Raw genomic sequence first — 27,337 nt, 5'->3', positions numbered from 1 at the left:
AGTGGATCATCTCTGAGTTGGCATGCTACACTTACTCCATGGTTGTTGTACCACTTTATGACACACTGGGGCCTGGAGCAGTTCAGTATATTATCAACACAGGTAATTACATGCTTATGAATGAAAGCATAACTACTGTAGTGAAATGTAGCAACAGTGTTGCTATTAAACTAGTCATGCATAAACTTGATAATTCTACCAGGATGAGCAAACTAAGGCTGTGAAAGCAATGTTCGATTAAACTGACAATAGCCTGTAGCACTTGAAGTACATTAAATTTCAGGAACTGTATATGAGAGACTTCTGGTACAAGTATCATATGCAGTCTAAGCTAGAAGGAAATATTAGAATGAGTCCCTTTAATTTTAAAAGGGTGGTGTGGAACAGTGAGAAGTATCACTACTAATGGTGAAAAAGAAACAGAAGTTGTACAAAGAGGTCTACTACTTTATCTTGAATAAAAATCATGTTCCATCCCTTAGGAAGTCTACAATAATACTCATATTTCACAAAGGTTATTCAAACAAACATCTTCAAACACAACACTGGTTCATAGGTTCATAGGTAAGTACTACGTTAGGTGCCTTTGGGTGACATTTTAAGCATAGACGGCTTCTGTTTTGATGCTTGAATTAACCAGTCCCATTTGGTGTTAGACTGGCCTTATCCATCCCACGGTGGATAATTATATATATTACCCCTAATAAGAATAACTGGGATTATACCATAGATAATGCAAGGGGACCCGTGTATGGGATAGAAGTAGTACAGGGGCAATCTTGGGGTAGGTTTTCTGTTTTCTATCCAAAGATCCAATTTGCACTTGAATATGGATATGGATGAACTTTTATTCTTTTTATGTGGATGGGGCGTCTGTTCCAGAGCAGTAGTATCCTCTGCGAGCTAGATCTGCCCCTCCGAGTCATTCTATTGATGTGGCAGAAAAAGGTTTAAATCCCTAGATTGAGTATTTCTGATGTCACTTAATTTGCTGATATGCAGTAAGTCCATCAGTACTGGGTCAGACAATGCCTTGTATGCCAGACACTGGTCACCTCTTAGCATACCGAATATAGAGATAGGGAATTCAGTTCATCCATGTAGGCAAAAATGGAGTAAGTCCAGGGGATTGGGGAGTAGCTGGTAGACCCAATGTGGACATTGGGTATTGGAGGCCGGGCTGGTAAAAATGAGGCCCGATAGGGGAAAAAACATCTTTGGCCAAGTCAGGGTATGTGAGGTGTACAATTTTACCTTCATCCATTGTTTTGGTGACCTTTTCAAAAAAAAAATCCACCAGACTGAGTAAGCATGACCTGTACTTAACAAATCCAAACTGAGAATGGTCCAGTATTTGAAGATACCCTATGTCCTTATTAATTAGTTCCATGATAAGCCTTTCCATGGCTTTGTGTATGAGGCTGGTCAGACTTATGGGGTTGTAACTGCCTGGGCATGTGGAAGTTCTTCCTTTATGCAGAGGAATGACTGCAGCTGTTCTCCATTCACTTTGTACAAAACCTGTATGCAGGCTGAGGTTAATCAGTGTTCTTAGGTGGGTGGCTATATAAGTTCATAGGTTCCTATATTAGTATTAGACTAACTGACTTTGTGGACCATTTTAAGCCTAGCCAATTTCCTCATGGGAAAATCAATCCCTGCACCTTCTGCATGTAAAGTACACACCTTAACCATTTTGCCAACCTCCCAACCCCCCAAAAATCCTGTAATCAGCCTCAAACAATCAATCCTGCCTTTCATAGGCAATGTTGAATACCACCATGCTACCATGCAGCACTAAATCATTCTTTGAGCTATTTAAGATGCATCTAGAGACATTGTCAGGACCCAGCAATGCAGTATTTTTAGCATTTAATAGTGCTTTTAGGACGTGGTCTTGTGTGATAGCTGTTGGCAAGCCAGTTTTAGGTATATCTTCTGGGACAAACCAAGGGGAGAGGGAGTAAAATTAGAGCTGAATTTATTGGCCATATGTACAGCCTCAGTGTAGGTAACATCATTCAAAATCAACTCAGCACATTGCTGAGATGTGTTCTGAGATTACAAGCATATCTAAAAAAGTTGCTGTGATTGTATTTGGCCTGGGTAGCTATTTTAGACTCAAACTTGACCTGGGAGGACTTTATTAAGCTCCTGAGCTGTTTTTATTTTATTTTATTCTGAGAATAAGCCTTATTACATTTGGTCAAAATACTCTTCCTTTTATTGTAATATTTCTCTCTGTGCTTGTGTACTAGTGGTGGTGTAGGTTTCCAAGTCTGTAGTTGGATAGTTTAGATCACCAAGGAAAATGGTACTGGGTTTAATAATGAATTATTCTAGTTCCTGTAGATAGGTGCTATGGCTTTCTTGGGTCATATAGGGAATACTATAGTTAGCTAATACATTGTATGGGATCTTTCTGATGGTTATTTGGGCATGAAGAAGCTCTAGTGCATCATGTTGTTTTACCAGACTTGATTGGAATCTCTTCTTGATGAAGATTGGTTTACCTCCACCTTTTTCCCCCTCTTGTTTGGTAGCAATGTTTAGCCGCTTTTAGTATATCCCTATTTTTTAATGTGATGTAGTGAAAAAAAGTCAGTCTGTAGCCTGGTTGCATGGTGTTGAGGGATGCCACCCTATCTGTGACCCAGATGACCAACGTTTATTTATAGGTATAGATGCTTGAAAAGCTCAAGTTGGAACTATATGAGTGACTTTCATCAGCTTGCTTCCTGTGGGTAGGGTGGAGGGTACTGCTTGCAGCCAGGTGCTTCCAATTGGAGACCAATGAGTATTTCCCCAGCTATAAAGCATGCTACCATTAACAATCGTAGGGGGCTTATATCTTGATATCACATACAGACTGTATCCTACTGAGGGTTTCCTTTCTCTCACAAGCCTAAAATCCAAATTCTCAAAGTCACATATGTCATACCCATCCTGATTAAAAGAAGGGTAGATGGAGTTTTCATCAGAAAGGGAGGTGTCATCTCTGGCAAGGATTATGACAGGATTTCTCCATTCCTCCAGGAAAGAAACAAATGGGTCTATAAGGAAAAGTCTGGATGTCAGTGGCAGAGAGATAATGGAGCCAAAACCAGAAAAGACAGAGACGTCCTGCCTATAGTAGTGCTTATCAGCTTGTTAAATACAATTGTGCATGTACAAATTCATGTGCATACTGGCTTGACTAACCAGATTAGCAGTTGTCTGACTGTTTTCAAATAACAGAAGCAGTTACTTGCTTTCACTTTATGCATATGTACATTGTGTGTGTGTGCTTGTGTGTGTGTGTGTGTGTGTGTGTGTGTGTGTGTGTGTGTGTGTGTGTGTGTGTGTGTGTGTGTGTGTGTGTGTGTGTGTGTGTCTGTAAAACAATTTGAGCAGCATAATATCAACAACAAAATTATCTAATTTCAAAAAATATATAAACACAAAATATCAACAAATCAAAGTTATACTGAGGAAGAGTTTATGCCCTTTCCCCTCTGTTGTGTGATCTCAGTTTCACTGGTTTGGGATATGTTTAGATTTTGCTGAGATTTTGTGTTTAGATATTTTTGCTCTCAATATTTTTTTATTTCAATATTATGCTGTTTAGATTACTTTAAGATTGTTTATATATAGTAACACGCCCATTCCTGCACTAGGAGACAGGACTGTTTGATGAAGTATGATTTGAACTCCTGATTGCCAACCTTAAACTTAACAAGCATATTACAATTACTGTAGCAGCCATTTATATACCTCCTAGTGACAACATTGCCCTACTTGATAATATTCTGTCCTGGCTTACTCTACACATGCATAATGAAACCATCCTCCTAGGAGATGTCAATATAAACTGGCTATCTGCTCACCTAACTCCACCTTATGTATCAACTTGCATGGCTTTACTCACCTTATCTCTACACCCATCCATGCTAATAAATCCTACAACTCTGGCTCACTTGTTGAATGGATATTAGTCTCAGACCCACATAAATAAAACAACCCCTGAAACTTTACTTGACTCCCCCTAAGCGATCACTCCCCAGCAAAAGTTTTAAGATTCTCTTCACATTTCTCTAAACCACATAGATACATTGAATGTAGCAAGCTAACTAACTTCCACCCAGAAACCTTTAATACCCTCCTCTCCAAAATAAACTGGTCTTTTCTGACCCATTTCCCTCTAGACGAAGAAGTATACTCATTCAACTCAACCTTCCTAAATATTCTCATTGGCACCCTTGCGCACAGTACATGTCAAAGCTAACATATCCCCTGGTTGAATAATGCTGCTCGCACCTTGATGAAAACAGGAGATAGAACGTAGAAAACTTGGGTGAACACTAAGCTCCCCATCCACTTACAAAAATATAAAGAACTCAGAAACCTTACTAAATAAGTATTAACAAAGACAAAAAAAATTTCTATAATAACCTACCTACTTCACAAATACTGCAAAAATACTGCATCCTGGTAATCCCTCATCTCCAAATTCCTGCCCAAAAAATGCACCTCAACAAACAGCTTCTATCTTCAATTCCTACTTCATTGAATCCATTAGTAAGATGATAAGTCCTGTCCCCTCTAATTCTAACACTACAAATCCAACTGACCCCTCCTATAGTCAGAATTCTACTAACATATTTTCCCTTAAACCTATACCTACCAGCTACATTAAACCTCTACTTTGCAAAGTAAAACCTTGTTCTAGATCTGCTGATAACATACCTCCCTACTTCCTTCAGATAGTAGAAGACTCTCTAGCCCAACCAGTTTCTATACTGATAAACTGTTCTACCTCTGAATCAAAAGTTCCCTCTATCTGAAAAGAATTCTATACTCTGCCTGTACACAAAGGAGGTAATTCCATAGAAATCTCCAGTTTCAGACACGTAGCCATCCTATAACCTCTCTCTTGGAAAAATGTGCGAATAAGCAAGCCATGGAATACTTACTTCAAGAAAATCTGCTCACCCCCACACAACATGGCTTTTGTCCAAAACATAGCACCACTACTGCTCTTCTGCCCTTTATCAACGCTATTTCTCTGGCCAAAGTTAGCAATAAACTAGTGTCATGCTTATTCCTAGATCTCTCTAAAGCATTTGATACAGTCTCTCACGCCTTTCTTCTGAATACATTCACTAACCTTCACTTCTCCACCTTTGCCATAGCTTGTTTTTTGGTAAAATGGTTCTCTACTCTCTCCCCTTCTCTTTTTATCAAAATGGGTGTTCCCCAAGGATCTATTATTGATCCACTACTCTTCAATATTTCTACTAATCTGCTCTATACCTCCTGCCCTCAGTCATCCCTCATTCAATATACTGACAATTCTACAGTCATCACCATTGCAGGCACCCTCTCTGACTTAAATTCTATTATTCAGAAATCCTTCAACTCTGTTGAAACCTGGTTCTCTAACAACCAGCTAATTATAAATCCTAAAAAATAACAAACTCTTACTTTTTCTTTTCAAAAACCTAAACTACCTTAAATCCACTTTTGCTATCCAGTCTCTGAATAAACCACCTATCATAGTTGAACACAACACAAAATGTCTAGGGGTCATGATAGATGACCAACTGAAATTTGATTTGCATGTAAGTAATTGCATTAAGACAATCCATCAAAAACTTGGCCTCTTACACAAAAAAATAAAAGTTCCTATCTAACAAAGTTAAAGTCTCCCTCTCTCATGCTTATCTCCTACCAAGTCTATTGTACAGCTCTCAAATCTTCACCAACCTCCAAACCTCCATCCTACCTAAGCTAGAAACTTCCTATAACAAAATGGCCAGATTTGCAAATGAAAGCTATAGATCTCATCACTGTCTCTCTTTAAAGCACTTAAACTTGCTAGAATTACCCTCACCTGCTCCTCCTCTCTCAGCTACAGCTTATCCACTCTATCTTGTACCAACCATCTTTCTGTCCCAACTTGTCTTCTCTAATCTCCTTCTACATTCTAGGACTCTCCATAGCTCAGACCAAGACTTACTACATATCTATAAACCCAAGAGGAAAATTGGCCAAAACATTTACAGCTACTACCCTACCATTTCTTGGGACAAACCCTCAAACAACTCAAAGAATTTAAATCAGCAACCAAAGACTACCTAAAAAGTTGCTGGTCGTACCACTGTACTCACCCTCCTTGAACTATCTTCCTCTCCTACTTGGCTTACTGTCTGCCCTCATTCATTTTATTTTTATTATGTGCCAGCTCTCTTATTCATCCCATCTAGCTAATTATCTGTCACTTAATCTTAAAATATATTTCTACTTACACACTACCTGTATGATCTTCACTAATTGTTGAGAGGGTTGGGAGGGTGGCCTAATGGTTAAGGTGTTTGCCTTACAAACACAAAGTGCAGGGTTTGAATCTCACAAGGGATAATTGGCTAGGCTTAAAATGGCTCGCAAGGGCAGTTAGCTTAGTACTAATATATGAACCTATGAACCTATGAACTACCTTGACTCTACTTACAAAACTTGTATACTGTTTCTGTACATATCTTAAGTTAAATGTCAGCTTAAACTCTGTAAATAATTTTATGCTTTTATTGTTCCAACTTGAAAATATTAATGTTTTTGTTTATAATACTATTTTCATTTGCAATTTTATTGTAAATTTGTGGATGCTCCCTGGGCATCCGCTGAAAAAGAGCTATCAGCTCAGCTGGATGAACCCGGTCAACAAATGTAAAATAAATAAGATAAATAAATCATTTGTCAACATCCTTTTCTGGCAGTTGCCAGTATGGCATGGTTATTAACATACTATTGAGAACTTTTGTCACACAGTAAATATTTTGCTTCTCTACTAAACTCCGTCTTTGATAGTTTCTGTCTGGCTCCTGTTATCAGGGAGACTATAGCACTGTGTGTTCTCCACAAAATAATCTAAAGTCGGCAAATTGTTTTCTTACTGAACTTGGCCATTTATATGTTACTGAGTGCCTTACCTCTATGGCCTTATGAGACACTTCGCAGAGAAGCATAATTGTCAGAATGTAATGCAAGACATTTATCACATTCACAAAGAACAATTATATTGTTATCTGCTACAAGCAGCCTTTGAATTGGCACTCTATCTCGACCAAGTATTTTTATGCAATCAGCAATGTTGTATTTATGTTACAATATGCTCTAGGATGTTTGTCCAGGTCACACAGTGAAAATTGATTACTTTATCACCGAAAACATGCTTTGATATGCTTCTTTCTGCTCTTCTCATGGTATTAATCATCAGACCATAATAAAGTCAGATTTTCCACTGTAATCTGGGCAGTTTCACTTGCTCACATAACATACAGCAAATGCATTGGTTTCTCAATGAAGGAAACATTTAGTATGCTACAATCTGGCCCTCTGGTGTTTTTAGCAATCCTGCTCTGTCATTGTTAACCTACAATCTACAGCATCATGCCCTACTAATGGGAGCCTTTTGTACTTCACTATCTGCCCCCATTGCATTATCATATTTCACTGAAAGCTTCAAAACAATGCATTTTAAACCATAAACATGCATACTTACAACACCAATGACTTACTCTTTACAGAAGACAATATATACCCAAACTAAGTGGGGGGATATACCCCCACCCACCCCAACTATATATACTAACTCCAGGATAGCACTACAGTGGGTAAAGGGGCATATACCTTTTACTTGCCTTACAGTACTCTACACAGTGCCAGTACTTCAGTGAAATGAGATTTGGTGAAATGAGTTTTCAGTAATTTGAGCTTTCAGCGATTTGGTCAGGGTGAATTGAAATTCAGTGAAATAAGCTTTTGATGAAACAAAGTAGAGCCATATATATATATATATATATATATATATATATATATATATATCAATCATTGGATCATAGGATCATAGGAGAAAACTAGGCTATCGACTCAGAGGTAATTTCAAGCCTAGCCGTTTCTTCCCAATGTAATAGTATAGATACTCTAGTCAATATCCAGAATTGGATTTATTAATGACTACCCATGTCCAGGAATGTTGTGGGCGCTATCCTCAGTAAGAATTTAAGGTGCCCCATCCACTCATCCAGATTCCTTTTGAACAGTGTCAGAGGTGCTCTGCTTCACATGAATTGGCAGCCTCTTCCAAAAATGTGGCAGTTGCTGGGAGACATATCTGTTCATCCAGCATGTCCTATTCAAGTCACAGGCCATATTTAGCTCCCTGGAATGGGTAGCTCTAGTCCCATTTAAATTACGGATGTGCAGCAAATTCATTATGCTTGGGTCGGAGATTGCTCTGTAAGTCAGGCTTGTCTCTCCTAAGTAGTCTAAACAATACTGAGTATAGCTACAGGGACTTTAGTCAGTCTGTGTACCACATGTGCTGGAGACCGTTGATCTTCTTAGTTAGAAACCATTGAGTTCTCTCCAACTGCTGCAGGTGCTTTGTATGGTACATACTGAAAGGGGCATTATACTCAATTATGGGCCTGATTAGTGACGAGTATAGAGACGTTATAACCTCCTTTACTCTAGAGGCGATGCCTTTGCTAATCTAGTGTGCTACGTAGAAAGTCTTCCTTACTACAGTAGACACATGGTGGCCAAAGTTAAGGTCAAAGTCTACTTGTGATCCCAGATCGCTTACCACTTTGTAAGTACATAGGGTATTGTTGTTAATTTGATAGGGCATTGCTTTTACTGAAGGGAATGATGATGCGTTTATTTGCATTCAATTAAATTCCCACTATTCTAAACCAAGTTTGATATATATTTTATTGAAATTATTTGGAATTAGATTTTAGATAGCATTGCTTATTTATACATTTTGTTCTTTCTTGTTGCAAGATTGGACAAACTGCCATGCACTTAACTATATTTAGTAAAACTACTATGATGTCTGTATAAGGTCTCATTTAGAAAGCTGTTTTTGCTTTCTAACGAGCAATGCTACCTCATCCCCTTGCAGCCACCTCCTCCTTTAGGTTTGCAACAGTTTAAACCTATGTCAGCTCCATGAAGCTAGATGACAGATCCAGCACAGCAGCCTTCAGGTATAAAAGGTCAGGGGCAGCTAGATATACACCATCACTCTGTGATTCAAATATAATTATAGTCACAAAGATCCCACTAAACTGTTTGTGGAAAGATTCCTCCTCCTGTTTTTCTAAGTGGTGATTGAAGGAGCAGGCACACAGTGTCACTACACGTATTGCCATATTATCACTCTGTGTATGATCCCCTCAAATACTGACAGAATATCAACAAGTTCCCCAATTTGACTCTTCACTTTCACTGTGACCATCTTGTCCCTATTTTCATGCCTGACATATAGCTGCACATGATATAGCTATTTTTGGCGGTATATCCTTATTTTCAGGCCTAACATACCAACACACATGATACAGCTATTTTTAGAGGAATCTCCCTATTTTCAGGCCTGAAATACCACTGAACATGATATAGCTGTTTTTGGAGGTATGCCCTTATTTTCAGGCCTGATTTACCGCCACACATGATATAGCTGTTTTGGTGGTATGTCCCTATTTTCAGGACTGACATACTGGCACACATGATATAGCTGTTTTGGTGGTATGTCCCTATTTTCAGGACTGACATGATATAGCTGGTATATCCCTATTTTCAGGACTGACATACCGGCGCACATAATACAGCTGTTTTGGAGGTATATCCCTATTTTCAGGACTGACATACAAGATATAGCTGTTTTGGTGCTATATCCCTATTTTCAGGACTGGTGGTATGTCCGTATTTTCAGGACTGACATACCGGCGCACATGATACAGCTGTTTTGGTGGTATATCCCTATTTTCAGGACTGACATACCAGCGCACATGATATAGCTGCTTTGGTGGTATGTCCCTATTTTCAGGACTGACATACAAGATATAGCTGTTTTGGTGCTATATCCCTATTTTCAGGACTGGTGGTATGTCCGTATTTTCAGGACTGACATACCGGCGCACTGGTATGTCCCTATTTTCAGGGCTGTGCACAAGAGATGCCCTCGCAATCTGACAGATTTGGAGCACTTTTGCAAGGAAGAGTGGGCAAAAATTGCCAAGTCAAGATGTATCATGCTGATAGACTTCTACCCAAGAAGACTGGATGCTGTAATTAAATCAAAAGGTGCTTCAACAAAGTATTAGTTTAAGGGTGTGCACTCTTATGCAACCAGCTTATTGAACATTTTTTTATTTTTTATATTTTTCCCCTAACAGATTTGTTTTTCAGTTGAATTGTACAGGATATAGGTCACATTAAAGGTGGGGAAAGTTTTAAAATGATTTATTGTGGTCTCCTTTTTTAATATCACAAAAACATGGCATTTTAACAGGGGTATTAACACTTTTTATATCCACTGTATGTAGCTCAACCCACACAGACTTTCCAATCTTTAGGTCCAATCATTGCCAGACTGATATTTTTACACTGCAGCACTAATTGTGGGATAATCAGATACTACGTAGAGGTTATGCAACATTATTTATTTAGTTATTCATTCATTCATCCTTTCAATTTTTTTTTTTTGTTTGTTTATCTTGTAGTTTTCACTGCTTGGAGTTTTGCACTGTATTCATTCCGTATTTGATTCATATATACCTCCAAGTTCCTTCCAGTAAGAAAAAAGTGAGATACTACCCTATCCTCTCAGCAGGTGTGTCTTCTTTATCCAGGGAGAGACAGCCTTTCAACATCTCCTAGTGAAGTCACTTTACCCTCAAAGGACAAAAATCCAGACTTCATACATTTGGAGTCAGGGTTGGGGGTAATTTGTAAAATTAGGAAAGAAGAACCTAACTAGTGCAGAGCAATTAATTTTACTGATGACATATGCATTATTATATAGACATCAGTTTTACCCCTGCAACAGTCAAATGTTTGGCTTTTATGCCCTAGACATAGACAGACACAGAAATGACCATCAGTCTCTATTATTGAATATCATGATTATAAATAAAACTGCTCCCCAAGGGGTAGTGTTAGCAGTACTATAGTTTCTTATACTGTTATCATTCTTGCCATAATTTTTAACACTTAACAACAAATGAGTCATTGACTATTTTGCCTTCTTGGACATTAGACTCCAGCAATAACCAAACAATTGTTCAGTTAATTAATATTTTGTGCTAGGAATCGACCTACCCTTGTTCTGTTTTCAACAGTGTTTGATATTCATGTCTGCTTCAAATAGAATATGTTAATACAAATGTAATGGAAGCAATTGCAAAACTACCCACTAGAGACTAATCATTCACCTTCTCCTCGCTAAACTTGTCCCCCCTGTACCTCACTCCACATGTCCTGATCTATAATTAAATATAACCAGAAATGAGTCATCTTCATTATCATTTCTAGTGATACCACCCAACCATCAAATATGAGCATCTTTACAGAATTCTCCAAGACAAAGCTTCTTCAGCTTTTAGAAGACCTATGAAAAATTCCTATCCATCTCCCACTAATGATCCTATCTGAGAAGATTGCAGCATTCACCTCTAATTTTTATCAGCACATAAACACCTGCATTGAAAAGCCCATTTCTGTCTCCCCTACCTATAATGGCAAATTCATAAACAAACCTTTCTGGTGGAACTGCCATATTATTAAACTGCATAAAAAATTAAAGTAATAAAAAGTTGTAAGACATTCCCATCCTCCCACCTGAAGACTACATGGAAAGATGCAAGCAAGGCATTTAAGAGCAATATTAGAAAACATAAAATAGAGTAAAAACTTAAATGCCAAAGGAAACTACACATCTTTCTTCGGTTACATCAGACAGAGTCTTAGCTGGCTCATCTGACACCTGGTGCCAATTCACAATCTGGCATCCTGTAACACTAAGTTGAAGATCATAAAAAATAGAAAAACAATGCCATTCCCAGTTGCTTGTGACTGTACCCCCTAACACCTTGTGCCTGGGAAGACTACCCCCATCACTCCACCTTAGCTATGCTTCTAGTGTCGGGAAAATAAGGAATAGTGTCAAACAATGAACTGAGCTCATCCATACTATTGTTACACATTCTAGTCCCAGTGATGCAGCCACTATATTAGCACATACATTTAGTGCTAACTTTACCCTAACTACCCACATTCTTGTCCCCAGTATCCATGGCAGTTTAGTCTTTCCAGAAATCACCTTAGAGGAAAGGCCTAGAATCCTAGTCAAAGGCTAGAAATAATAACTCTAAGGAACCAGATATGATACCAGGTTCTATTTTCATCAGTGACAAGTATTCTTTCTTGCTTAAACTGTTCAGTCTGAGCCTATCTACAGGGTTTATAGTTGTGCATTTAAAATAGCCCATGTAACTCCTCTACAGAAAGGTGACCCTATAAGACCCAGGCAGTTATAGGTTCATCAGCATCACCAGCCTTATATGCAGAGCAATGGAATGTATATTAGCACACCTCATTTATACAGACATAAGCAATTTTACTGATCTAGATTCCCAGTCAGTTTGGTTTTGTGAAGGGCAGGTCCTGTCTTCTGAACCTAGTAAACTTCTTTGGAAAGGCTACAGAGGCTGTGGACAGTGGTCAGTCCATGAACGCTACTTATCTTGATCTGGACAAAGCTTTTAACAGTATTTTCCATGCTAGTATTACTGAAAAATTTGACAAATGTAATGTAAACTTCTATGCTGTTTTTGAGTTCCAGGCTGAATATCCAACAGAATCTAGATCGTGAAAGTTGGTGGTACTCTCTCTGTAAATTGTAACCATTGGGTACCACAGGAATCAGTCCTGGGCCCCCTTTGTTTGACATTTATTTTGCAGAAATCCAAAACATCATCACTGAAGTGTGGTTCACTAAGACTACAAATGATTGCAAACTGAGCGCTGTTCACCACACGACAGCTGATACTAAACTGCTCCAACAACAGCTGAAATATGTACATACCTTGGGTATTTACTAAAAATGCTTTCAAGCTAAATGCAAAAAAGTGCACCATAGTAACATTCCACAAAAAAGATGCTCCCACCTTATTCGTGATAAATGCTTCTACTCTTCAGACACATATGGTCATAAGAGACCAGGGAACTTATATGGGCAACCCTCTCTCTCTCTTTCAGTAAATCATTGTGCCTCCCCCATAGTTGGGAAGTCCTTCTATTTGGCCCAGTTAGTTTCCATGGGGAATACCTTCATGATTCAAAGAAGTCATCTTACCACTATACTCATCCCATATTAGACCTATTATTAAATACAGTTTCCCCTTACATATGAACAAATCCAGGTATATCACTCAAATGGAAACAATTTTTAAACAATAAAATTAAAGACCTTAAGTATTTCACCTATCTAGATTAACATTGCTCCCCTTATACAGAGAAGCCTTCAGACTGCTCCACTATCCCCTGTGCCAGACTTTTTGAACTATGAATAACCCAGTCTTATTTCACCTCTTAATGGTCACAAAACCAATGGCAATACAAACTTTTGTAATACAGACCTAAATCTGCACAAGCAAATAAACAAGACACACTGGAGGTATTGGTTTCTAACTCAACATATTCACAGCCTATTGTCTAATTTACCAGCACAAGTAAACTATTACTCTATCTGCCTGTAGGGCTAATCTTGATGGTTGGATAGGTCTCCAAATTTACACCAGGGTTTTCAAGTACAGCCCTGTTTGATTTAGAAGGTGAACCATACTAAGTGCTTGTAAAGGGTGACAAGAACATTTGTGTGTGTCTACTCAAAGGTATACACAGCTATGCATCTTACAATTCCTGTGTCCCTTGACTAATATTCTTCCCATGAGATGTTAGATAGTATGTCATAATAAATAATATATATATATAGCACAAATGTCTTGTTTGTATATGTTGTCATTGATTTTTGTGCAGGTTAAGGTGACATGATGTCCTTTGCTATTTATTTATTTATTTATTTATTTATTTATTTATTTATTTATTTTTAAGCTGATATCTCTACAGTTATCTGTGATAAGCCAGAAAAGGCCAAAGTGCTTTTGAAAAGTGTGGAAAAAGGAGAGACTCCAGGACTAAAGTCAATTATCTTGATGGATCCATTTAGTGAAGATTTAATAGAAAGAGGAAAGGAATGTCACGTTGTTATCCAAACCATGGAGGAAGTAGAGGTACGATCACATTAAACATTGTCAATATTAATGAAACCCTAATCTGGTTTTATGTAGTATGTTCTAGCAAAATTGTTGGAAAAGGAATCAGATGGTTTGTATTACAGAAAAAATTAGTAAACAGTTAAGGTAAGAATGGAAGTTATCAGCATACATCACTCCCAAGGAAGTCCATATGATAACAAAAGTTCCAGAGACTGTCAATAAAATAGATCCGTCCTGCTTCAGAAAATGAATACATATAAATTGTGATAACAAAAGTAAAATCTTGTGTCTGCTTCCTGTCATTATTGGCTTTGAACCTGGTAGTTTAAATGTAACACTATGAAGCTCCAGTTACTTGGAATCTTCTTAGTTACTGTATTGTTCTTAGTTGTTAAGGTTGTTTCTCCTGTAGTACATAACCCTGACACTTTTGGTAAGTTGATCTTATATTTAGTGGTAATTGTTGTGGAAGCATCCATTGCCTTTCATTGTAGATGAGTTGTGCAATTCTTTGTTATGATATTTAACAATAAAAGAAAAAAGTAAAATCAAAATAAATGAGAGAAAAAGCATAAGTAAGGTGCATTATATTTTTCAAATGAAACTCATAAGTGGAACTCTATTCTCTCAGACAGTTATTACAGTATATGTTTTAAAAGAAACCCTAATTTCATTAAATGTCTAAGTACTGCCTACATCAGTCCTGCATACAGTGACTTCATCAAGCCACCATACTGACAAAAATTATGATAATCTTCCACTTGTGATACATGCTAATCTCCAGAATTTATTTCAAATGTATAAAAAATGTCTAACTGTAGCAGTTGTTTTCCAAGATGATGATTTTGATAATTTTGAAGACCTTGTCAGGGAGGAAAACATGTTGTTGAAGTCTCCATACCAATGCAAAATGAATGAATAGCTAGGAATGAATTTGAGCTGGTGACATTAAAGCTAGCCTAAATTAACAGTGTCATGAAAGTCTGAAATACTTTGTAAGTCAACGGCCCCCTACCAATAATAGTCTGGCCATAGGTTATATCCATTAAGATTTGATAGCAACTGACTGACACTGAGGAAATGAATATGCAATAATAAAGCGTAGTAGATCACTATATATCTGTCTGCATTTCTCTCTCCCTCTATCAAGGAAAACTTTGCCAAAGACATTTTGATTCAGTTCAATAGGAAAAAAATGAGACTTCAGCTTATCCTTTTTCACATTAACGTAATAGAGAAAAACAACTGTATGATTCCATCGATTCAGCTTGAAATATCTTCAGTAAAGCACGGCAGAAAACTAATTTTAAACTTTACGGCAAGGTTCTTGAAGATTTTAAACTTTATTTGTAAAAGAGGATACTACAGTGTCCAGTGTGTTGCAGACATTTTCATCTTTATTTGTCATCACTGTTTCTTATGAACATGCTGGTTAAAATTTGATAATAAGAACATGAGAATAATGAGTTTGGCAACATAAACAATGGCATGATCACTGATGTTAGACATCATATGAGCTGCCATGATGGGTTGCTTTTTATCTATTTCACATTACATTTACAAACCATATAAAGGCTGTAAGAAAACTATACAAAATGAGGTGACAACTCACAGCATCCAGGATCAGTGTAAAAGCAAAGGGCATATTACAGCCATCCATTTATTTATTTAATGACTAGCTTTGTTAACTTTGTTTGCGGGTTAGTCCAAGGATCCTTTTCGAACATGACTAGGGCCAAGATGGTAGTTACAGCCTTATTTCCATAACGCAATGAATACATGCTTAGGAATATAGCAACATTATAACATAGACAGGTAGACAGTTTTAAACACATCCATACACAAACAGAAAATAATACAGGTATATAAATGCAGCACCTCATAACATAGAAATGAAGACATGAAAAAGATATTTAAATATTTAGAAGAATATACATTTAACAAAAGTTAAGATATAATTAATATAGATAGCAAAGTAACTACAGAAAGGGAAAGTTTGCATTTTGTTACATTTTAATTCATTCCCTTGAAATACATTTATAGACATGAAATAAATCAGGGTACCAATCAGCTGTGTTAATGGACCAGTGAAGTGGAACTTTATTTGCTTCTTTTATTTGAGCTCATTGCAAATATACATAAATGTACAATCTGTTAAAGGTATACCAGCTCTTCACTAATAATCAGTCATGTTTGAATGTCTAGTCTTTGCTCAGATTTATGGCAAATACCCACTGGTCTGGCTACCTTCTCACCCTAATACCATTTCTCCCCTTTATTCAAGTCCACATATTCTACACTCTATTCCATGTACGCCACCACCCCCAATTGTGGGACGGGATTATCTGCCCCCTCTCGCCTGTCCACCTCTATCTTGCCATAACTGAAAACTTCCTTCAGTTCTTTGGAAATGTTCTTGATCCTTCCTAGAAGATCTGCAGTTTTTACCACCATTAGGAACTATTTGTGCATGTCTTTCACAATTATCTCCTCTGTCTCTTTCCACTCACTTGAAGTAATGTTCTTAACTTCTGAGACAAACATTGTTTGTACCCTAAATATTTCACAGGCATTAATTAACAAAGTTACAGTCCTTTTGCATCCACTGACTTTTCGGTATCCAATTGGCCTTGTTGCATTCAATTTATCATTAGCAAGTGGTCCCTTATGCATACCTTCCATTGGATGAAAAGATGTGAGAAGGGTATTTTAAGTTAGGGCATGTACATTTTCCACATCATTAAAGGTTTTATTATTATTATTATTATTATTATTATTATTATTATTATTATTATTTGCTTTAAAAAACAATAAAACATGTTACCTTCATCTCCTTCTTATAGTCCAAGATTTCCAAGTCTGTAAAGCCTCCGATTTCCACCTTTTAATGTCTGTCACATGCCAGTCCATTTACGTTATGCATCTCTCACTTTCCCTTCAGTCTAATCTATGAAGCAGTACTAATCAGCATTCCCTGAGCCCTCTGCAAAATCACCCATTCATTTTGGACTAGTTCTTCTTTCTTTTTCATTGTAATCACTTTTTTCTCCATTTCTTTGCCTGCTGATTTATTTTCCACTTTCCTGGGCAATATTCTCAGTGTTTGGTCTCAGTTATGGCTGACCTTCCACATCTGGAGTGAGGTTCCCCACTTATCTGTGCAAGAGTTCAGAGTGTCCTCTTTTTCCAGTCCCATTAAGTTCTGCTCATAGCTTCTTCACCACTGGAGATATATCTCAGACATCAGTACTTCTCCTGGTTGGTCCTGTCTCCAATATTGCCTCATGTTTACTGTCCCTTCCACTTCTAAAAGATTATTCGAATCTGGGCTGTCAGGCCTGCATGTTTATCTGCAGCCTATATAGATCCTCTCTATGAACACTATCTAACTTCTTTGACTGTGTTTAACTTAAAGTGCACACCTTTCCATATTACTGACAACACCACACGGTGGCTGATCCACTCTCCTGCTCCCACTAAGTTTTGCTTGTCTACTTTGCACAAAGTGCTTCCCTTTGCTTACCCACAGCAGTCATACATCCCTCCATTATTTTAATAAAATCTCTTTGTATGGTATAGTCCTATGAGCCCTTGCTTGTTCGAGCACCTCTTCTGTGCCTACATATTACTGGAAGCATATGGGGATCTGTCTGCTGCTCTGAGCTTTCTAACATGATGGACCGTCTCCAACTTAGGTTTGAGCTTCCCAGAGGGAAAATACCAATCTCTTTCAACAGACGCATTACATCATTTTTCTGTTTAAGTGACACAACTCTTTTGTGGATTCCACTAATATAGATATTCTACCTCTTCAACCTACTCTTAGGTCTTCTGTTTCTGACCTTGCATCTTTGCCAGTGTTTCCATCTCCACTACCATCAAGCTTTGTTCTTATAGTTCCACTTTCAATGTTCTCTTCCCCATTTCCTGGTCTTTATCCGTCAGGCTGCAGAGCTTGTTTTGTTGCTGATCTAGTGTTGCTTTGACCTCCCCTCTATCTTATGGAATGCTTGTATATTTTCTGAGGAAAATGCAGACTTTTTTTTTCATTTGTGGCACTTGAACATCACCATCTGTTCTGTTATATTTTTGTTTTAATTTTTCTGTCTTCTGAGTCATGTATGCATGCTGGGATTGTGTGGCGGTTTTGAGAGTGTTGGTGGCAGCATTCAAATGCTGGGAGAAGGTAGCAAACAAACATGTTGGTAGAGATGAGAAGGTATGATTGCTGATGGAAGGAGGGGAAGAGACAGGGTTATTAAATTACTAAAAGTTGCAACTGATGTATACGTCAGGGTGGGGTAAGGTGATATACTTGTATGATTCAGGAGTCATAGAGAAGTGGGACAGCTAAAATGGTCATTGCATGTTAGGGCCTGTGGCTGACTTACAGAGGGACTGAGACATTGTATGTGTATGTGTGTACCTTATCTTCAATGCAGTAATTTCAGAGTATTCTCCAACTTGTCAGATATTAGCCTAAATTAGTCTACTTCTCAGTCTCATTCATTTTTTTCTGTCACTCCAGTAGTATGGCAGTCCATTTGTAATTTTAATGAACTTTGTAATTGGCTTATCTGTAGTTTATTCATACTGGTCCCAGCAGTGACATCTGTGGAACTCCCCTGTTAATGCATAACCAGTCATGTATCTTTACTCATGTCTTCCCAGAATTTAGCCAGTCCTTGTACTGAGTGACAAATATCTTATTCACCCCAGGTGGACCATATTGTCAGACAACAAAGTGAGATCTACAAGCCCTGCTACAGTTTGTAAAGGCAGCATCATCATATGCTCATGTTGTTGACAACATTTCCATAAAGAGCATTCTTTTTTGTGGTAATTCAGATTTCTGTCCTGTAAGTATGTAATCTTCAGTAACCCGCGATGGTGGTGCTGCGGTAGCATTGCCGCCTCACAGTAAGACGCTATCCAGTTTGATTCTCAGCTAGAGCGTCTTCTGTGTGAAGACATGCGTGTACGGGCGTACCTTCATTGAAGGTTGTGCATCAGGGCTGGTAACTCGGCACGTAAAAATCAACTACCAATCATTAGCAGACCGGAGTTCCGCTGTGGCGACCCATAACCGGGAAAAGCCGAAAGACACATTTAGGAAGTAATAGGGAAGTAAATAGTGTGGGAAGAAATAGCCAGGGAATTGTTATGGCTAGGCTTGTATAGGCCCCAGGGCTGATAGCCTAGTACCAACCTATGAACCTATGAACACAGCAAGTATGTAGTCTTCAGTGGAGAATGTCACTTCTCTGATCATTACATAATCCATTGCTCATAACCTTTTCCAAACCTTTGACAGAGCTGTTCCGAGAATTACAGGGCTATAACTGAATGTTCAAAGGTCCCTCATTCCCTTTATAAACTGGTGGAATGTTCATTTTTTCCAAATATTCCAGATTCCTTTCCTCATGTTTCTGTTGTATCAGCTGTGCAGGTTACTCAGCAAGATAGTTCATAAATTGGTTGCAAATGCCAGTAAAAACAAGGGTTATTAAGGTCTTTAAGGACATTAAGATTTCTTTAATTGTTTCTTCCTTAATAAACTGAAACTCTTTATGCACTATAGTCAATTTCGTTATAAACAAACTATATTAATGACTAAGATATCGTTTCACACTCTTGCCTAAATTCAGTAACCATATTCCTAATTTCTACTGCCTGATTAAGCTCTCACTTACATCATAATTTGTAATTAGCACAATTAAAATGTTCACTAAGGTACTGATTGAGGGCCTTTTACCCAAAATATTTATGGTGTCATTTCCAGTGTTGTATTTTATTCCTCTCAATGTATCAAGAGCTAATAGGAAAGTAAATCAAACTAAGCATCTGCAAATAATGCTTGCACACACATTTATCATCAGGCATTAAAAACTTTGTCCCACATCCACCTATAAGTGTATGAAACAGACACCTCCCAAAGCAAAAGAAAACTGGAAGCTAATCCTTACCATCTCTGCAAAGCTGGAGGTTGCTACATACATATCAGAAGCATAATTAAAAGCAGTTTCTGCAACATATAAAATAAGTCTTTGCCACAATGATACAGTTTCTCTATAGGATACACATTACTTTTGTAAAATGTTCACTATAACAAATATATATATGTATATATATATATATATATATATATATATATATATATATATGTATATATATATATATATATATATATATATATATATATATATATATATATATATATATATATATATATATATATATATATATATATATATATATATATATGTATATATATATATATCATGCAACAGCTGCCTTCACACGCGACAGTTCATTTTCAATCGTGTTCACCTACAGTTACCTGCAACAACTTTTACAGCATTAGTGTATTGATTTTACTGTTCAGCTTTTCTACTTTATGGTAATCTCCCGTTCCAGAAAGACAGCAAATACTCAAAATGTAATGTCTGCATTTTCAGATTACTGACTTGGAGTATACAATTACCTTTCTCAAAGCATATTTAGAACTAATGGTGTGGCACATTCTTTGAACTACTGCCTCCACACCCGACCAGAATCAGTCTATATTGTTTCAAGAAACAACCAATGGCTGCATTCTTCTAAAGTGGGATTGTTAGTTTACAGAAGTGGGTCCTTGACGTAATGCTTTGTAAGTTGAACTTAAGTAGAATGGGAAAAAAATAGGAACTCTTCCTCAGGTTCTTAGGCAGGTGTTCATTAGTACATTTCATCAACTCATAATAAGCTTGTTGGTTCTCTAGTTGTTTCCATGGAGACAGAGGCACTGGAATATGAAAGAAAAATCTATTTTCATTTTAAATAAAGGGCATACTGACTTTCAGTGGTATGTTGTTATTATTGCTTTAGGCTTCATAAGTCTTTGGAAAATTCACTTCTTTTATTTAAACTTCAATACTACTGTGCCACAGAAGCCAGATTTAAAACATGAGAGGCATTGCAGCATTTAGTCATATTCTGAGCATTGCATCATACTGGCATTCTCTGTCTGTGCCAGTTTAAGAGAGTTTATTTTTTACTTTTTAATTGTAAAATTCAGACAAAAATTAGGAATCACTCCCCCTGCAAAGGCTACCATTGTTGGACAATTAAATTATAGTCACGTTTTTTTCTTTGTTTGCTTAAAAGTATTCTTTTTAAGGGTAAAGAATGAAATAACAGCTTTATGCAGTGCATGTGTGGTGCAAATGGCCTTTGCTACTCAAGAATTAATCAATGTTAATATTTTTTTTAAAACAGAATTAAACAATGTATATGTGTAAGTGGAGTCTAAAATCATTTACTTTGTTTTCTTTATGTTGAATTGAGGGGAGTGACTGTGAATCATATGTTGGATTACTATGGCTGGTTGTTTTGAAAATTACATTAAGTGTTCAACACCTCTGTGACGGAGCCCTTCTTCTCTTTACAGTCAGTTTAATGTGTGGAACTTCCTAGCTTTTGGTGTTTTATCAGGAGAAAATATTCTGTGATCATTATTAAATGACATCTAACATCCATGCTATCACAACACCAAACAGCATGTACTATCAAAGTCAAAGTAAACTTTATTGTCGATCAAATATATACAACAGTGCAAGCTGAGTGAAATTACATTGCTTTGGTCCCCATGCAAGATATAACAATGAACACATAGTCTGAATGACAGTAAGATGAATGCAGATACCGTAATAATTAAAATGTTAACAACACAATAAATTACAACAGTTGGACAGGAAGACATTAGAAAATATTATACTAGTAGGTATTGCAAGACTATAACATCACATTGTGACTGCTTAGAATATGGCACTTCATCAGTTGTAGTATGATATATTCTGAGTTTCATATTGCACATGTATGTTGTGGTGACTCACTCCTGCTAATACACATTTAGGAAGTAATAGCATAAAAATCAGGCTAACTCTACCAGTTATTGAGGCAATTTGTGAGAGTGATTACTATAGCTGATACTTCATAGCAAGTGACATATTGAACTAATTATTCACTGTCCATGCCTGGCATTCAAGTTCAGCAGCCTTATGGATAGAGGGAAGAAACTCTTGTTCAATCTAGATGTTTTGCAGTGTAAGCTGCAATACCACCTGCATGAGGAAAGGCAGAAGTACATGCCATGGGCTGGGTGAGTGGGATCACTGATTATCTTCCTAGCCCTTCCCACACACCGAGTCCCATGCAGATCATCCATGAATGAGAGTAAGGAACCAATGATTTTTCTGCTGCTCTCCCTACCATCAGGAGAGCCTTGTGGTCAGATGCTTTGCAGTTACCATTACCAAACTATGAGGTTATTTGAGAGGATGCTCTCAATGGTCCTCCTGTGGAAGGCTTTGAGGATGGACTGAGACAGGTTTGCCTTCCTCAGTTTCCATAGGAAGTGCAGACGTTGTTGTGCCTTCTTCACTTTGTGGCTAATATGAGTCGACCAGGATAGGTCATCTGAGATGTGTTAGTTTTAGTGGATATGTAAAATAATACTGATCTTGTTGCAGAAAAAGCCACAGAGATTTTTTCCATTGTTGTTTGAGGAGATACAGTCACTGGTTACTGAAATTCTTAGCCAGTACATTTTCTGGATTGTTTATCCATTTACATGTTATAGGAATAAGCTATGATAGGGCATTTGTTATACTGGGAAAAAGAAAGGAATATGGCTTGATGACACAACCTGCATGCTTTGCGGTTTGACCTTAATGTCATTATATGCTGTATTTAAATCATTGTCATGTCATTAATGGATATACGGTCCCTTAGCACATTACTCACTGTGAGGATACGGTATTCTGCAATCAATACAGGCAGTTTAGAGCAAAATGTAATATATACCAATCGTTCTTCATGCAATAGCATTTTAGCAGTAATAAAATGACACAATAAAATTGCAGTAAAATACTTTATTAAATTAAATACATTCTGGTGTCCCAGTTAATAAAAAAGTTTTAAGCAATAGCATTTTGGTGACTCCAAAAATGATTACATGCTGTGAGAATATTAATCTGTTTGTTTTGCTTTGAATTTAACAAGGATGCTCACAACAACATCACATTTTGTACTGTATGCAATTAGGTGTTAGTATTTTTAAAGGATGGTTAAGTAATTAGGAACCGCTTGTGACTGTGGTTTTATTCAAATCACAAATCACACCTATCAACCTATCATACTTAAAATCACCCTAATATGTCATCTCTTTACAAATTTTATACACTTTTGGGGATAAATGCCCCTAGAACCTCAAAAGATAGAGGAAGTCTGTACCCATTTTAAAAAATTTAATGACATGCTGTCTCTCATCTAAGCCACGATTTGACATTCAGCTTTTTAAGCTACTGCCAACTACCAACACTGAAAGAGATGCTACATGCTAGATGACTAGAGCACACTGACGGGGTGTGTAGCAGGCCATTACTTGGCAACATTATTGGTGAACATGTACAGAAATTATTCCCAAATAAAATAGATAGAGCAGCAGTTGTAACTATTTCAAACATTTTACTGTGAAAAACATCAGGGTATGATAAACTGGGTCAATATTAGACCACCGAAGTTTCAAAACTTTGAGTGTTCTAATATCGACCCATTTTCAGCAAACGCTGAAAATATTGAAGAAACAGATAACTACATTTTTTCCTAGGGAAAGAATTCGGTTGTCTGTTTCTGTTTCTTCGGTATTTTCAGCACTGTGGTGGAAAGTTACGGTTTGGGTTCAGCGACTGAGTGCGGGTTAGGTTAGTTAGGGGTAGGGTGCAGGTTAGGTATGTGTGCAATTGTGTGGGCATGACGGTTAGGGTGGGATAGGTGAGTTAGGGTTAGGGCGCGGGTTAGGTATGTTTGCGATTGTGTTGATGTGAGGGTTAGGGCGGGTTAGGTGAGTTAGGGTTAGGGCGCGGGTCAGGTAAGTGTGCGATTGTGTGGATGTGAGGGTTAGGGCGGGTTAGGTGAGTTAGGGCACGGGTCAGGTAAGTGTGTGATTGTGTGGGCATGAGGGTTAGGGTGGGTTAGGTGAGTTCGGGTTAGGATTAGGGCGCGGGTTAGGTATGTGTGCGATTGTGTTGACATGAGGTTTAGGGCGGGTTAGGTGAGTTAGGGTTAGGGCGCAGGTCAGGTAAGTGTGCGATTGTGTGGATGTGAGGGTTAGGGCGGGGTAGGTGAGTTAGGGTTAGGGCGTGAGTGAGGTGAGTGTGCGATAGTGGTGGACCTTAGGGTTAGGGTTTGGGTTAAGGTAAGTGGATAGTTAGTGGTCTGTATATAGTTTAGTGTAGGGTTAGGGGTAAGAGTTTAGGTGTATGTGTGTGGATTGCTGTTTGTTTGGTGTGCTAGTGTTGTGTGTATGTGTTTTAGAACAGCAAATTTTTTTCCCTAGGAAAAAATTCGCTGTTCTGAATTTTCGATGTTTAGTATTTTCGATTGGTAGGGTTCGATATTAGAACACTCGACATTTTGAATGTTCGGTGTTCTAATATAGACCCGATAAACTGCACAAGCCACTCACATACTGTGATGAAACTTTGATACCACCAATAGGAACATATAATTGGCTAGATCCCTTCATCTGCATAGCATGCAAATAAAATCATCTCCACTGTCATGGTAAAGGAGGCTGATACCTTCATATAGTGCCCTTTTTCATGACAGGTTGCATACCCAATGTGTTAAGGCTCCACATTAAGTCCAGCCTGTACCAAAATAGATGTCATAGACTATTGCCATGTCAGTAGTGGCATCCTGTTTTCTGTTATAGAGGGATGTGATTGGACACTGGAGGTACAGAGTTTGATTCTCATCTTTGTAAGGGAAATTGGCTAGACTTAAATAGCTCAAAGAGAAGCTGGCGTAATACTTCTGTATGAATACTTACATATGAATGCCTCATAACAGCCACTTCACATAAACATTTTCTTTCAAGAAGTACAATGTGCATACACGTTTAGTCACATTTAACTATATGTGTACACAGTTACAATTAGGTAACAGTACACATATCAGAGTCCAAAGCAGTAGCTTGCTTGCAGTATGGAACAGTGCCAGGCATGTCTCTGATCATACCTCCACAACTAGAATGCGCATACTCATATTGCATACACAGTGCTGTAAGATTAATGAATCATAAAGCTGGTCTTTCTGGTACAGTAATCCTTCCCAGTTATCTTGGTTTCTGCTGCAACTGCTAGCCCATTACCAAGTGAGGCACATCACTTAATATGCAGTACGTCAGTATAACTTGTCTGAAAATGTCCCAAATGTGACTCATGATATAGCCAGTGGTTCGGGCGCATGTGCAAGAAAGCAGAAGACAATGTGTTGGAGAAGATTTGGGATAGACAAGAAGAAGGAAAGACGAAACATGGGCATCCAGCAATGAGGTGGATGGATTATGTGACAGAAGCTCTGCAACAGTTAGGTATGAGTGTTGAAGAAGGTAGGAGAGTGGCATTGACAAGGGAGAGATGGTGACAAGTGACATGACACCATGACCCCATGTAGAAAATTGGAAAAAGGGGGTTGAAGATAATAATGATATAGCTGTGTTTAATGAGAAATCATCAATTTAAATAGTTTTTCCTGTAAAAGATTATCAGAAATTGATGGATGCTGGTACCTCCTGTGCATGTACATAAAGAACAGCATCCTTCTTACAGACAAGATTCCCTGATAAAGGCTAACGCAGAACAGCATATTCTGGATTTTGAAACAAATAACTGAAAGTAATGGTGTCTTATACAATCTGTAGTCACTTATAATCATCTTGGCCCTCATGCTGCCCTCAGGAATTCTACATGATGCAGTTTTATGCTATCTTCATACTTGGATATACATACCTGCTACAGTATACAGTGTGCCAGGACATACCACTCATGTTATGTGCAGATAACTTCACATGCCACTGCTTATATCCTGTATGTGTTATATCCTAGATGTAAACATAAACTGGGTAGATGTTCCTATACAAACATAATTCACACTTGTTTGGTGCACTTGCTATGTTAAGTGTGGCTGCATTCCAGAGTTCACTAATATGTATAACAAATCCTGCATCACTAAACTTATTAGTAATGTTTGGATACTAGTAAGATGGTGAAGAGAAGTATTTTTTGTGCATCTGTATAGCAGATAATATGAGATAATGTTTATAGTTTCATAGTTTCATAGTTTAGTACTAGGCTATCTGCCCTGGGGCATTTGTAAGCCTAGCCATAGTGATGTGGCTTTTGCCACCCCATGAAATGGTACAAAAATGTACAGAATAAATTTAGAATACTGTGCCTCTGTCTAGTAGTGACACAATGAAGGTCCCCTTATATAATAGAATTAGTTTACTGTGCCCCTGTCTAGCAGTGACACAGATGTGACCCCTGGGGTAAACTTACGATCTTCCATCCACTCATCAAGATTTCTCTTGAAGAGAGTCAGTGAGGGGCTCTGCCTAATATGAACTGGGATCTTGTTCCAAAGCATGGGAAGCCTCTGGGTTATGAATCTATCCCTCCAGCATGTCCTATTCATACTTGTGCCGAGGTTTAAGTCTTTAGCTCTCGTGAGATGGAGCATGTCCATCAGATCCTGATTGGACATGGCCTTGTACGTCAGGCAGAGATCACCTCTGAGCAGGCGGTATGCTACTGAATAGAGCTGAAGTTTCTTTAGTCTGGCAGAATAAGACATATGTTGGAGACCCTTGATCCTCTTGGTGAGGTACTTTTGTGGTCTCTCCAGCTGTTGCAAATGCCAGATGAGGTACATACCAAATGGGGCATTGTACTCAATCATGGGTCTGATGAGGGAGGAGTATAGGGGTACAATGACATCCTTGGATCTGGATGTGAATCCCTTCATGCTGAGGTGTGCAAGGTAGAATGTTTTTCTAATCACTTTGGCAATGTGGGTATCAAATGAGAGGTCGCTGTCGACTTGGGTCCCTAGGTCTCTGATTACTTTTTCCATACTCAGTGGGTTGCTGTCTATGTGATAATTTGTGGGTACTTTGTTTTTCCCAAAGGGAATGACTATACATTTTTTGGCATTTAGTTTAAGGCCGTGACTCCGGCACCAGTTGTCCGTTTCTGTGAGGCCTTTTTGTAGGATGTTTGTGTCCGCTGGTGTATCGACTATGGCCCTTAGTTTGCAGTCATCTGCGAACTTTGTCAGCCACAGCCCTCCCATGTTTGCTTTAACATCTGAGAAATAAATGCCGAACAAGAGGGGTCCCAGGACAGATCCCT

At 38.0% G+C, this 27,337-nt stretch overlaps 1 protein-coding gene across 5 annotated transcripts in view; it reads left to right on the top strand.

Annotated features, from left to right (window-relative positions):
• The window catches only part of ACSL6 (acyl-CoA synthetase long chain family member 6), a 1,926,773-nt gene that overhangs the window by 670,433 nt on the left and 1,229,003 nt on the right, over positions 1-27,337 (top strand). For all 5 annotated transcript variants that reach the window (XM_044069184.1, XM_044069185.1, XM_044069183.1 and 2 more), the window contains exons 6-7: positions 3-102; positions 13,939-14,117. In XM_044069184.1, the coding sequence (XP_043925119.1) occupies positions 3-102; positions 13,939-14,117 (279 nt within the window). The remainder of the gene's footprint in view (positions 1-2; positions 103-13,938; positions 14,118-27,337) is intronic.

Source organism: Protopterus annectens, chromosome 4.part0 (assembly GCF_019279795.1).
Source record: "Protopterus annectens isolate FY-2018-M chromosome 4.part0, PAN1.0, whole genome shotgun sequence".
In the NCBI taxonomy this organism is placed as follows: domain Eukaryota; kingdom Metazoa; phylum Chordata; order Ceratodontiformes; family Protopteridae; genus Protopterus; species Protopterus annectens.
This window is presented reverse-complemented; position numbering and strand designations above follow the sequence as displayed.